This window comes from Pan troglodytes, chromosome 1 (genome assembly GCF_028858775.2).
Source record: "Pan troglodytes isolate AG18354 chromosome 1, NHGRI_mPanTro3-v2.0_pri, whole genome shotgun sequence".
Lineage (NCBI taxonomy): Eukaryota > Metazoa > Chordata > Mammalia > Primates > Hominidae > Pan > Pan troglodytes.
In genome coordinates this window covers 160,943,332-160,957,358 of record NC_072398.2, presented here as the reverse complement: position 1 = coordinate 160,957,358, position 14,027 = coordinate 160,943,332, and the positions used below count along the sequence as shown (strand labels likewise).

Below are 14,027 nucleotides of genomic sequence, written 5' to 3'. Positions count from 1 at the left end.
GAGGCATGGTGGTTCATGCCTGTAATCCCAGCACTTTGGGAGGCCGAGGCGGGCGGTCAGGAACTCGAGACCAGCCTGGCCAACATGGTAAAACCCCATCTCTACTTAAAATACAAAAAAAATTGGCCAGGCATGGTGGCGCACGCCTGTAATCCCAGCTACTCGGGAGGCTGAGGCAGGAGAATTGCTTGAACCCAGGAGGTGGAGGTTGCAGTGAGCTGAGATCACACCACTGCCCTCCAGCCTGGGTGACAAAGTGAGACTCTGTCTTGGGGAAAAAATAAATAAATTGTGTCCACAATAAAGCATGTAATATGCAGGGATCAGGGACAGAAAAAAAAATCATATGATGCCTAGAATTACATTTTGTTGCCTGTTTGAATCTCTCTAAGAGAAACCTGTACTCATTTTCTAGAACTATCTTCAATTGACCATCGTCATTCAGTGTACTTTGTGGCTTTTAGGGTAGAGGGCTTAATGTGCTCTGCATTGACGTTAGAATCTTAAAGATCTTTTTTGTGAAAATGGGGCTTTTTGTTCTCATTTTCTAGGGCTGAATGCTCAGTGTAAATTGGGGATCTGGGTAATAATATACTATCGCATTGTCTCACTCAATAGTTTTATTATTTTATTTGGTGTCCTGCTAAAAGCACAGGTCACTGCATTTATTAGGTATTTCTTTAATACTGAATTTTATGTTTACAGGTTTACTCTTTTCAAATAATTATATTGCTTGTAGGTCGTGTCTACATGACAAGAAAACAATTTTTTTTAGGGAAGGAGTGAACTAATAAATGTGGGTGTGGGTGTTAGTTTCTCAATGTGGAAATTCGTTCTGCCTTGCAAAATATTTCATCAGAATGTCTGTTTCAAATAGGTTTGCTCAGTCCCATTGAAGGGAGCCTCATCAAAGCCTCATGACTGGCTGTCAGTGGGAGACACCTGGTCGGTTGTCACCATGCCTTACCTCAAGTATACCCTCCATGTAGACAGATAACTTGGAGGGCGAAAATATTTGGGGCCAAATAATACAGTACAGTTTGGGAACTCTGGCCTCGTGTAGACACGACCATACGTAACAGGGTAAGATGAACTAGTCAAGAAAGGTTATAAGAAGCTTTTTGGAGCATATGTACAATGACTAGTAATTTGAGGCAACAGAGGAATGAGTGAAAACAACTAATGAAAAGGAAAAGATAAAATTCTAAGCATTTGGTTCCATCACTTAGTTACTGGTGTCCCAGATCAATGGTTCCTCTCCTTTGACCCCAGCGACTGAAAAGTGGGCGACTCCTCTAGATGAAGCAAGAATTTTAAGCAGGAATATAGGGTTAGGGGAGAGAGATTTGAATCAGCAAAAGTTTGGAGGCCCTGCCTATCCCAGATAACAAAAAGCAAACTCATGTATTTTTCATTGCTATGATGACACTTCCCTTCTGAGTTGATCTTCATACAACCTCTGTTTGTGTACAGTTCCCTAGGTGTCTTTCATTTTTCAAAGGAATTTCAATGTACATTCAATAGCTTCTCATTTAATTCCAAGAAATTAACTTACCTTAGAGTATTGCTTTGAGTCATCAGATCCTAGAAGCTCTTTCTTTTGTTTTCTCCAAGTCACATTTCTTTCTGTCTTTCAGTTGAGTTACTGAGCTATTCAGGCTATATCTTTCATAAAACTTCCCAGCTACTCAACAAGATGAATTCAGGGTACTGAAGCACGGGCTTATTATGTAAAACCAGTTTCGACATAGCTGTGCTACTTAACATTCTGTCCAAAGGCAGACTGCACCAGAGAAATAATGTGCTTCTTTCCCAGTGAAATTTAATTGGGTCATTTGAACCCTGAAAATCAAATAGTTACACAAGAAATTACAAGATCTCTGTCCATTCTACGTAAAAGACAATTGCCTAGAGACTTGGACATTGGATAAGCTTAACAGTTCAACATAATGTTGGTGAAAGATCTAAGTGTTGACCTTGAAGAGGCAGCTCCAAGAACTACCCTAGATAAAAGATGCTTGTTTCCTCTTTTAGTTTAACCACAAGACCCATGCTTTCACTGCAGAGCCACACTATGACAGGGAATTTAAAACATGAACCCATATGTCTGAGACTGCTTCTGTTCTGCAGAAGCTGAGAGAGCACTAGACTGGAGGAATTTTAAACCTTAAGGAATTTTCCAAGTGCTAGATTGAGATGTTCAGTGTCTTTTTCAATTTTGGCATGGTGACAATGGAAAATCTCTATATGAAATAATAATGAATCCATAACAAATATGATTGGTAGACAAGCACACAATCAGGAGTATAATAATCTTTCAGCTTCACTCAATGAAACTTTGATGCTAAAAATCATTACTTTGATAATATTGCCCTCAGAATAGAATACCTGCCTGCTGCTAATGTTCAGTAATATTTGGCTTAGAAAAAGTGTGCTAAGTTAACTTCTGTGATTTTTTTTTTTCCAAAATGAGAGAATTACTTAAAGGGGCCAAATGCTGTCAATGATTACATTTCCATTGTAGATTGAAGGAGGAGATTGTACTGTGCAAACAATTTGATAACAGGGTATCTAAAATTTTACATCTAATTTTCAAATAAAGTTTTATAGGAAAAAAATTATCTATCAGTCACTTAAATGCAAATACCACCAGAGTGTTCTATAGGTATTTGTATATATTAGATAATTAGCATTAATAAATCAATAAATTATAATTGCTTTAATATTACTATGAAATTTCTTTAGTTTAAAATATAATTTTTAAGAAACAAAAAATAGAATATTTGGATCCACATAAAATGTATTTGATTGGTTTAGCTGAATTAATAAGTAAGTTCAATCAAGCCTATGGTAAGCTCAAATGGCATTTTGACCAGCTGTTTTTCTGAGTTGCTGTAATTATGCCTACAGACTGAGCAATGAAGGAGACTGATTTTGGCTTTAACATTGCAATGCATTAGCTTAAGACAAAATTAGAAACTAATATTTGTCTTTCACAAGTGATGATCTCACAATGTGAAAGAGAACAAAGATCTGCAACTGGTAAAATTTAAGATCTCACTGTTCGAATTTTTAAATGACTAGACTACCACAGACGAATAATACTTGTCCAAAGTCACTACTATCACGATGTATAAGAGACAGAATTTATGACGTTGAGTTAGCAGCAGATGTAAAACAGAATGTATCTTCTTTGCTTTTTGTCTTTTCTGTAGTTTTGGATGGTACTCATTATGTGCATAACTAACACTGTTTACTGTATGCTTCTGTCTGATCAAGTGCATGTTTTTTTAAAAAGTTACTGTTTGCCTGCCTAAAGTTAAATGTTATAAATTTAAACATGTTCATGTAATTTATCAGTTTGTTGAGCATGTGTTCACACCCTGTCACATGATTATTTCCTCTACTCAGAATGCTGCTTACAAACACAATACAGTTAACCTTGGCATGCTGCCCTATGGAGGTATTTCAGCAATGCATGCAGGCAGAAGCATGACTTTAAACTTGCAGACTAAGTCTAAATTTGATCATCAAGAACTACCTCTTCAGAAAGTAAGTATGGACTGCCCTACATGTGTCAGCATACCAAAGCCAATTAATGTTGTTTGTTCACTTAATGTGTTTAGGCTATACATACAACCCTGCTTACTATAGGCTCCTATGAGTCCAAAAAGCACAAGGGCAAGTAATGTAGAGCCTGAACTCTTAGCCGCTAAATGAATATTTGTAGCTGGACTGATTATCAGGTTCCTGCTTTTTGGATTGAGCTTTGCTTTTTGGATTGAGCAGGTACATGGCTTTTTGTGTTGCTTCAAGGTTCATTTTTCTTATTATTCATTTCCTTTTTTCCTCCTTTGTTTTTCTTTATTTTGTGTTTATATATATGTTTTTTACTTTTTTGGAGATAGTCCTATCGTCCTGGTGATGCATTCTGAGAACAGAGCTCAAAATTATTGTTGGATTTCAACTGATTCTTTTGGAAAAGACATAGATTCCTAAATGAGGAGAATTAAGTAGCTGGTACTTATAAGTGCTTCTTCAGCCCATTTTTTTGCGGGAACTGTAACACAGAAGAAAAATATGAGAAACAAGTTTGTGGCTTAGGAAACAAGGTTAGTGGAAAAGTAGCAAGTTTGCATGGTATTAGATGAAAATGTGGGAACACTGAAAGGGAATATACTGCAAGAGGAAACATTTCCATTGTTTAAGGAAAATTTCTGTTTGTTTAATTCAGCCAAAACTGAGAATGCACATTTTACATTTAGATCAATTAATGCCTTCTGTCTTAGTTACATTTTAGTGGAAACCAATGAGTCATTTTCACAGTATGTCATTATGCCTATATATTTATATAGTCATTAGCCTAGTAAGTTTTTATGAAAAAGCAGTGCAAAGTAGGGATAATAGAATGACAGTAACTTCTAAACACTTCTTCCCTCTTAATAAAGTGAATGAACATTATGACTCACCCCATCAAAATGAGGGTCATAAGACCTCAAATTCCTGTTTTATTGTTAATCTAGTTTTTTAATAACATTCCCAAACCGTGGACAGTTTGGTTCATACTGTGAGTAGAATAACAAAATCAAGAAGACATTTATAGCCACAGCTTTTTTATCACTCACCGTAACTTTAAAAAAAACAAACACTAAATTGAAAACTTTTGAATGTTGTTTTTGCTGTGCCCGGTCTATACGGCAGGACCAGTGGAGTGCTGGTAACTTTCTCTCCAAGGAGAAAGACAAGGCCTTGATTTGTGGTATCTGCCAACGTCAGCAATATAAATACTCTCCCTATGGCTAATTTCAAGGTACCAACTTAATGTGACTGAACTTAGAATTGGGAAGATTCACATGCAGTTGACTCTCATGAGCCAGTACAAATTGGCTCCAACACACCATCAGCATGACTATTTTTACTTGAGTTCCTACTTTAATGGAACCTGTTCTTCATGTCCTCTCAGATGCCCAAGACTCTCATCCTCTTCCCTAAAACAAAACCAGTTTTCAAAAAGACCTTGAAACTTAACTGCATTAAGGAATAGATGAGATATCACAACTTTAAATAGGCACCTTTCTTATAGGGCTTGCTAATTAAATAGAAATCAAACCTTGTATTAGTCTGCTCTCACACTGCTAATAAAGACATACCCAAGACTGGGTAATTTGTAAAGGAAACAGGTTTAATTGACTTACAGTTCCACATGGCTGGGGGAGCCTCACTATCATGGTGGAAGGCGAAGGAGGAGCAAGGTCACATCTTACATGGCAGCAGGCAAGATTGCTTGTGCAGGGGAACTCCCATTTATAAAACCATCAGATCTCATGAGACTTATTCACTACCATGAGAACAGTATGGAGGAAACTGCCCCCATGATTCAATTGTCTCCACCTGGCCCCACCCTTGACACATATGGATTATTACAATTCAAGGTGATAGTTGGATGGGAATACAGCCAAACCATATCAAACCTTTAAACTAAAAAAAATGAATTTCAAAATTCAGTGAACAAATTAAAGAGATCTTGGCATGATGGAAGCTATTGCCTGAACCCCCCTGAAGTTATATCATATGAAGATGCCCCATTTGGCTTAATTTTTGGCCATATTTACTTATCAATCTGTATGACAATATAGATATATACAGTATCTGAAAATGCCAATACACTTGAAACAGTGTTTCCTAACATCTAAATTACTCTCCAGATATAAATTAGATATCACTGTATTAGCATATTAATTTCCTGATGTCATTTGGGGTACCCTAGAGAATGGACTCACTATTACTGCGAACTCTAAGAAGAAATAATACAGAGTTATATTTGGGGACTTTCAATAATCCTCAGTTGAGCACAGAGATGACCAAAACGAATTCTCTTTGGAAGCTACATTAATTGCAAATCAAGAATCATTCAAGTATTGAAAGACTCCACCTCAAAATAAATTATCGTCAATATTTTATTATCTGCACCAAAAAAAGAAGAAAAATAGAGAAGGCAAGGGAGGAAAAAGATACATAAGCAGGGCAAGTAATGCATTACTCCAAAAGATTTTATGATCCAAAACTTACCACTTTAAGTCCTATAAACTTTAAGCATTTAGGCATCTGGGACAGCTTTCCCACCCCATCACCAATGCAGGAACCTTATCAGCACTGGATAGTTAATCAGCTGCAATAATAGCTCTGGGTTCTGCTTCCTCCCACGAATTCCAGTCTAAGCCTCTGTCCCTTCACTTTTGTACCCTGATACGTCTCTTGTACAGAGCTTTCATTTGAAAATTTGTTAGGTTTTTCTGCCACACTCTAGAGTCAAACTCTCTTTAAAATGCAGTCTCTCCAATTATTCCTCCTGGGCGCCACTGACCATTGCTAACAGGTCCCATGATTGAGGTTCAATTTCCCTGAACCCTTCTCCCCAGGAGAGGAGATAGGCAAAAATTACTTAACTTTGATTTAGAAATGCATAAAAATCTGTTATAACATGTTTATCTTTCTACTTAAGATAGTAAAAATTACCGTCTCAGGTCCTTAAGACTTCTTTGCAGCCCCTAAATACTCATTAGCCATAAGAACTGTACTAAAATATAGGGTAAGACCAATTTTTAAACAAACATTTTCAGTAAATAAAATTGACATAAATGTTTCTTCTCCTGTGGAAATTCTGAAGCTGTCTCTTTTATTCATAAAATTATTGAATGATAATACTGGCTATCTCTAGTTAGATGCTGTGGCAAATGACTCTGGGGTGTCCTAGAAAGAATGAAGGAAGTTTCCTAAGGAATCTAATGTTTTCACCTGTTAGAATTTAAGCACTGGAAATGGAGTTGTAGTATCCATTTGTGCAGGTGCTGCTCTCCGAAGGAAACATGTATCCCCACCCTCTCTGTTTGCCAAGGCTTGCCTCTTGCAACTAGGACAAAGAAGAAACTTTTTTATATTTCTTGTCCTGCACCAAGGCTGTCTTTAAACAAATTTGTAGTAAACTAATTAAAGGATATAATTATTTGTGAATGAAGCTTGAAGAACTCTGCACTTGATAAACTATTTACATAGTGAATATTTATATGAACAAAAAGGGAGCGCTCTTCAAGATTTTGCAATGTATTTTAAATATTTTTCATTTTTTCATATTTATTACATGTCAGATCAAGTATGGTACATTTTTCATGTATTACAAGCTAAATATAGGCTTTCTACACTATAAAGAGTAAATTACATCTTCTATAATTTTATAGAACTCTTTAAGATATTAAGAAAATGCCAACAAATATAACAAAATTAGTTTAATTAATTTAATTTCCTTAATATATTCATTTATTTAGATGCTTATGCTAATTTCCCAGAAAATTTAGTAATACTTAGGAACCAGAACATTTAGAACATATAAATCTTTTATTAAATTATAGAATTATTAGTATTTTCTATTGATTTTTTATTCATTCATTCAGTCATTCATTTATTCATTTATCATTTATTTACTGCCTTTCCAAAAAGCATATAAGGCAACTTTCTATGATGTTATTAATGGTTCCATGTGCTTCTTTGGATGTGTTTTATTTGTAATTAAGCTTAGCTATCGTCTTGAAATTTTATGTTGTCATAGAGAAATACAAATTGTAAAATGCTAGTTCAAACCAGCATTTTTAATATCAAAATTAATGGTAGAATGGATAGATATTTCCACTGGGAGAATAATAAAGACAAGGATTTATTGAGAATCTACTATGTACCTGGTGCTGTGAGGTACTTTAACTATATTTTGTCTTGCAACTCATAAAACCCTCAAAGTACATATTTATCTCCATTGTATAGATGAGGAAACTGAGGCTCATGTGTCACACAAAAGAACTCACCTGTATTGTCACTGTTTCACTGTCATAACTCCTGCACTTAGCATAGTAGTAGGTAGAATTTAAATCTGCTTCTGCCTGGTGCCCACATACATACTCTTTCTACTCTATGATGATGCTTTCTCAAATGTTTGTAAAACCTAACATTTTCATAGAACATGACTCATAGGTTAAAAAGCTCTTCCATACGCATTATTACCTCACATTGTCTTCAAAATAATCTAGAGAAGTAGATATTATAGGATGGAGAAAAGAATACACAAGTAGAATATATTAACTAATCCAAAACATATCATGACCCCAATCATGCCCTGTGTGCTACAGGTTAGTGCTTTCTTAGTTAGCTGAGTTTAATGAATGCCAGTAATTATCTTGTGCTTTTTCAGATCCACTTGCATTTCCTGAGCACTCAGTATCACCAAGAATTATTTTTGGTAGCAGTGAAAGGCTTAAGGTTATGGATCCAAGAAAATAACTCATTAATCATCCAGGCTACTGCAGCCCTAGACACAAGCAGGGCTGGGGAGAAAATCATTGGCCTTTCCTATCCCCATGTCTGCAAGTGGCCGGCTGCTAATATAAATAGTGTGGTCTCTTCTATAATGGATAAATTGATAATTTTCTCTTGTTCATTCTTTAATTTCTACCACCATAACAGCATACCATAGCATCCACTGCTTGTTGGCTTATTGAATTAGGCATTAATATAAATTAATTATAATTTCAGGTGAGGGAAGGCTAAAATAGTAGAAATATATGTAATAAATTATCTTATCATAGAATTTTGCATGGAAGAAATTGGCCTCACTATCTGTTTTACTAAAGTTGATTGAAATTAGTTAGTTGATATTCATCCTACCAGATTTTGAGTTAGAGAAATTTAGATAGCAATATTTGCACCTAAACTATTTTTAAATGTCTAATGTCCTTTCTTTCTGGATATATGCAAATGACTCAGTATCAGATAGTACCAACATTTGGTATGCATTTATTCACCCTAGTGCCAAGACTTAGGGGCTTATTTAATGCAGTTTTTTCTGCTGAAAGCAAAGCAAGATTTATGCTGCACCTCAGGGCAACTCATGCCTATAATTTCTATTGATTCTGCTGCATTTATTATTGGCTACCTGTCCCTCAAGAAAGATTCACTTACCTTTCTAATTATGAAAAAAGCTTTCAGCCTATAAATCCAAATAAATTCTTATAGACAGTGACTAAATTTACCAAAATAATAATTTAGTACTCATGTGGAATTTCGTTATAATGGAATTCTGGTTTAAAAATAACTTGGGCATTATATTACCACCTTCAGATTGAAGCCTATGAAATCACTGTCATTTAGATCCAGGCTTGGCATATTTTTACCTTTGTAATACCTATTTTTTCCAAAAGATAAGATGGAAATGAATAATATAACAATAATTTCACTGGAAAAACTTTGGGGGAGATTGTTTTTAACAATTTTTACTGCAGATTTTTGAATCTGTGGTAATGTCCTTTATGAACCATGTGCCAATTATTTAGCAAAAGAGATCCTTGTATTCTTAAGAGATATGCCCTGAGACCTTTGCAAATTGCCAAATTCTAATACCACTCTCATATAATTGTAATAATAAGTGTGATTTCACAAGCATACTGTACACCCATCAATTAGCAAAGCTGCTGTACCATCTAAGCTTATTTAACTCACTTATGTGACTACTGTGCACACACATGTTTATACACACATATATACATAAGAACACACATGCATGCACTTACTCATACAAATGTGCCGACATATATAGATATAGAGAAGGAGGAATACATATGCATGCACGTTTATGTCTCAGCAAAATTAGAAATTACTTGATCAAATAGACACTTGTGATCATTCATAGCAGTCAAAATTACGAATGTTAAATCCACAAATACCCACACTCATCTTTGGGCATAGCATTTGTTCCACAAGACTTCTACTCAGCATTATTGCATGTCTTATCAAATACAATTTCTGATTTTTCACTAAATCACACCAGCCATCTTCTGTATTATTTTGAAATATTTAAAGACCTGCAGAATTTAGAAGCTAAGGAAATAGTGCATTGTGATGATTTTCTGTGTTATTATATTTAGTTATATATGATGAGGAAAATAAAACTCATTCTTACTCCTTAAAATATCCAAAGAAAATATCAAGAATATGGTACAAAAAAATAATTGAATTAATAGCTGAACCTCAGTTCAATTATTTTCTCTGGAATATTAAATTTCAACAGTGATAGCTTCATTTTTTTAACATTTTTCAGTAGCTCCTTTTAGCCTTTAATAGAATTTTAACTGCTGAGCTACTCAATTTATATACAATAGCTATACTCCTTTGGGAAAGAATATGCACATGATTCTCTTTTTGGTCTGCACCACCACCACCACCACCATCACCAAATGTCAGTAAATTGTTTTTAATGATCTTTCTATTTCTGCAGACTTAAGCCATCCCTAAGGTGTCTCATGCAAGAAAAACAAAAAGGCCAGAGTATTCTTAAAAGGAAATTGCTTTCAGGAATTTCCTTTAATTTTGCTACCTAGTGAAAGTATCTTTTTAATGTGTCTGCATGTTTATGTTCCTTTTGGCCCCTGTAATAGAGACTTGGTGTGATTGTTAATTCTAATTTTGAAAAGAAATAGATTAATTTATAAACTAGTGAAGCACCTACACCATTATATTAGGATTTTGACTAAAAGGATTTCGCATTTTTTAACACCAAAAAGAATTTTGTAATTCTCAGTTTCTCTGTAACTGGAAACATGTCTGGGTGGAGGAAATACAGATAGAGTTGGGGAGGATGTGGAGAAAAAGGAAACCTGTGTTAAATTGTGGCCACTTCTTAAAATTCTACATTGCACAGACCTGGCCAAATGAACATACTAATTATCCCACTTCACTAGCAAACAAACTAAGTCAGAAAAGATAAATACTAAAAATTCAAAAAGAAAACCCTGGCCAGTAGTGCTTAACCCGAATAATTATGTTTTAACTCTTAATTTTAATTTTTATTTACCATATTTTAATATCTAGAAAAAATTGTGTATGGGCATATGTAAACATATTAATCTGGAAAAGGTAAACACTAGAAAAGCGATGCTGGAAAACAGACAGTCATTGAATAGCTACCTGCTAATTTTGAAGTAACACATACTTTAAACATGTTGTCTAGATTGAATTTTTCAAATAAACACACATCAATTCATTCCTAACTCAGGAGCTTAAATTCAGTACCTTTTTTCTCTTTTTTTTTTCATACTTTTTGATAGGCTTATGAAAAAAGAATTCACATAACCAAAGAACAAGAAGAAAACTGAGTTAATTTTCATTATATCCATTAGATCCTAGGAAGACTTCATCTAGTGTCATATTAAATCCTATTTTAGAATTTTTCCAAGCAATGCCTTTAAAAAAATGCTTGTGGTTAGAATGCAGGTAAGGAGGTTCTATCATTGTTTTTCAGAAGAGAACAAACTAAGACCACTCAATATAACCAGATAAAGCTTAGCAAACGCCCATTTTTAACATGTTTTGATGAGAATAGCCCAGTTCTCCCTTTCTAGGTAGGGTGGGAGGACAATTCCTTACACAAAGTATAGCTGCACACTCTCTAGCTGGGCTTTATCAGTAGGGATCCTTTAGAACATGTGCAGAAAATGGCATAGGAAACACTGGAGTATAATAGCTCAACCACAGAAGAATTCCCTCAGGAAACCAAGCAGTACTTGTGTATCTTACACACTAGGGAAGAAAGGAGCCTTTGTGAAAATATATGTAAATATACCATTGTACATCCCTCCACTGGAGGCTTTCTGATGGTATGTGATTGCTTGCTATTACTCAGGTTAGAATATGAAATTCACCCAAAATAAAGACAGGCAGGTATTAGTATTTGTTAAAAATAATAAGCATGAAATCAGCCAAAATAAAATATTTATGACGAGTTTAAATTTTAATATATATCATTTATATAAATAAATAAATTTGGTAATCCAAACAGTCATGATTTACTTACACTATGATTCTAATAGCACATTTTTAATAGCATATTTTTGATGTCCCCCCAAAGCTATTTGTTGATAACGCCATAGTACCATAAATCTTGCACTATGCCAGTGTTAGCACTATTTGGGTTTAGTGCAAGGCATATTCTCCCAGAATCAATACAACCTTATAAAATTTATTTTAGGTTATGGCTTAGAATATTAGAACTTATATTCTATGTATTGTATGGTTTCAATTTCTATTCTAAATGGTGAGATTATACTAAAATTAAGCAAGTTTTAAGTGCCGTGTTTTTAATAATTGTAACAATTGGTTAATTTTATTCTGATTATTTTTATTCAGGTACTGTAAATAATCTAAATTTTTCCTTAAAATTCAGTGAACAACTCTAAGATGGTTATTTTAATTGCATTTTTCATTGCTTCCAAAAAGCTTTCAATTTACAGTTCTTACCCAGTAAATAGTATATAATATTTCCAGTTCAGGATGTATGTTTTTCTGCAATTAAACAAAATTAATTTTACCATGATCATTAGGGACTCTTTTCAGAAAACTATGGTAAACTTCTACTACATCACTAAAGAATGCCATACCATTTTTGCAATAGACCCCGTCCCAGCAAAGCAACATTTTAGACAATGGACAAGAAGATGTATCTCCTAGTGGCCAATGGAATCCTTATCCACTTGGGAGGCGGGATGTACCTCCGGACACCATTACTAAAAAGGTAACCAATTTTTAATTAACAAGACAAACCATGAACCTTGCACAATCTACTGCAATATATGATAAATATTTTGTGTCTTATCATAATTTCTAAGTTTGTGATAACTTTAAGGTAAATATTATGCTACTACACGAGTTTGGTTGACTGTAAGTACATTGAAATGAATGGAAAATAAACACTGCCAACTGTTCAAAGTTGGTAATGAATGTTTACAAACAACATCCTGCAACCTCTCTACAGATACTCTTACCTCTTACCACCCACCTTTGAAAGGCACATATAGAATGATATGTGACATACTTCCGACTCTCTTGGCTTTAACAGTGTGTTGTAACCAGTTTGCATAAAAGAAAATTTGATTCACTATTTCTAAAGTTATGACAATTGATTCAGCAAACATTTAGTGAACAACTATATGTACATTGCTATGTGTGGAGCACTTGCTAGATATTGAGGAAACAAAAATGAAAAAGACAGTTTCTTACTTCAAGAGCCTTTTTATCTAGTAAGGTGTGCTGAGTGATAAGTAGGTAATTATAATATTACATAACAGATCCCCACAACAGGAGTAAAAAGAAAGCCACAACTTGGGATAAGATACTTGCCACATATATGAGAGAAGGGAGAATTTGTATTCTAAAATATATTTTTTAAAGCTCTTACAAATCAGTAATGAAGACATACAACACAGTTTTTTAAACTGGTAAAATACAAGGGGAATCAGGTGGGTAAATAAATACTAAAACAAAACTGAACCTTTTTATCAATCAGGGAAATGCAAAAGATATGCCATTTACATTTACTAGACTGGCAAAAATTAAGAAATCTGAAAAATACAAGTCGTTTGTAGGTATAAGAGCAATGGAAACTCTTTTAGACTTCTTATTGGAATATGAAACATTATCACTTTGGTAACAAATTTTCCTGCAAAGCTGAATATGCACATACCCGACATTCCATCAATTCTCCTCTTAAGGTATTAAACTAGAAAAATTATCATACATGTCATTCAGGGTACTTGAAATGTTTCCAATACCAGAAAACTGGGAAAAGCCAAATGTTTACCACCAGGAGAGTATGTAAATAAATTCTGTTAATTACACAAAGGAATATTTCAAAGCAATAAAAATTAGTAAACTATAATTACAATAATGTGTATTAACTTTAGAAACATAATTTGAATGGAAAAAAAAGTTTCTGGAAATGGCATACATATGTAATACCATGTTTACAAATCCCAAAACAAGCAAAACTCAAAATATGCTATTTAAGCATAAGTACAGAAGAAACCTATTGTTATAAGTAAATGGTAAATGTAGTATTCAGAATTGTGGTTATCTCTAAAGGTAAAGTAGGGGATGGAATCAGGGAGAAAGTGGATATTATTGCTGGAACTATTCTAATTCTGAAATTGAATTAT

The 14,027-nt window shown here is 34.2% G+C and overlaps 1 protein-coding gene across 7 annotated transcripts in view; it reads left to right on the top strand.

The window, feature by feature from the left end:
* LRRC7 (leucine rich repeat containing 7) overlaps positions 1–14,027 on the top strand; it is a 571,260-nt gene that overhangs the window by 470,601 nt on the left and 86,632 nt on the right. For 2 of the 7 annotated variants that reach the window (XM_063800431.1, XM_009423276.4), the window contains exons 22-23: positions 3,412–3,552; positions 12,488–12,607. The exons of 2 other annotated variants lie outside the window; for them this stretch is intronic. In XM_063800431.1, the coding sequence (XP_063656501.1) occupies positions 3,412–3,552; positions 12,488–12,607 (261 nt within the window). Of the gene's footprint in view, positions 1–877; positions 1,083–3,411; positions 3,553–12,487; positions 12,608–14,027 lie in introns of those variants that run through there. 3 more of the 7 variants (XR_010153504.1, XM_063800433.1, XM_016920681.4) reach the window with 2 other exon arrangements.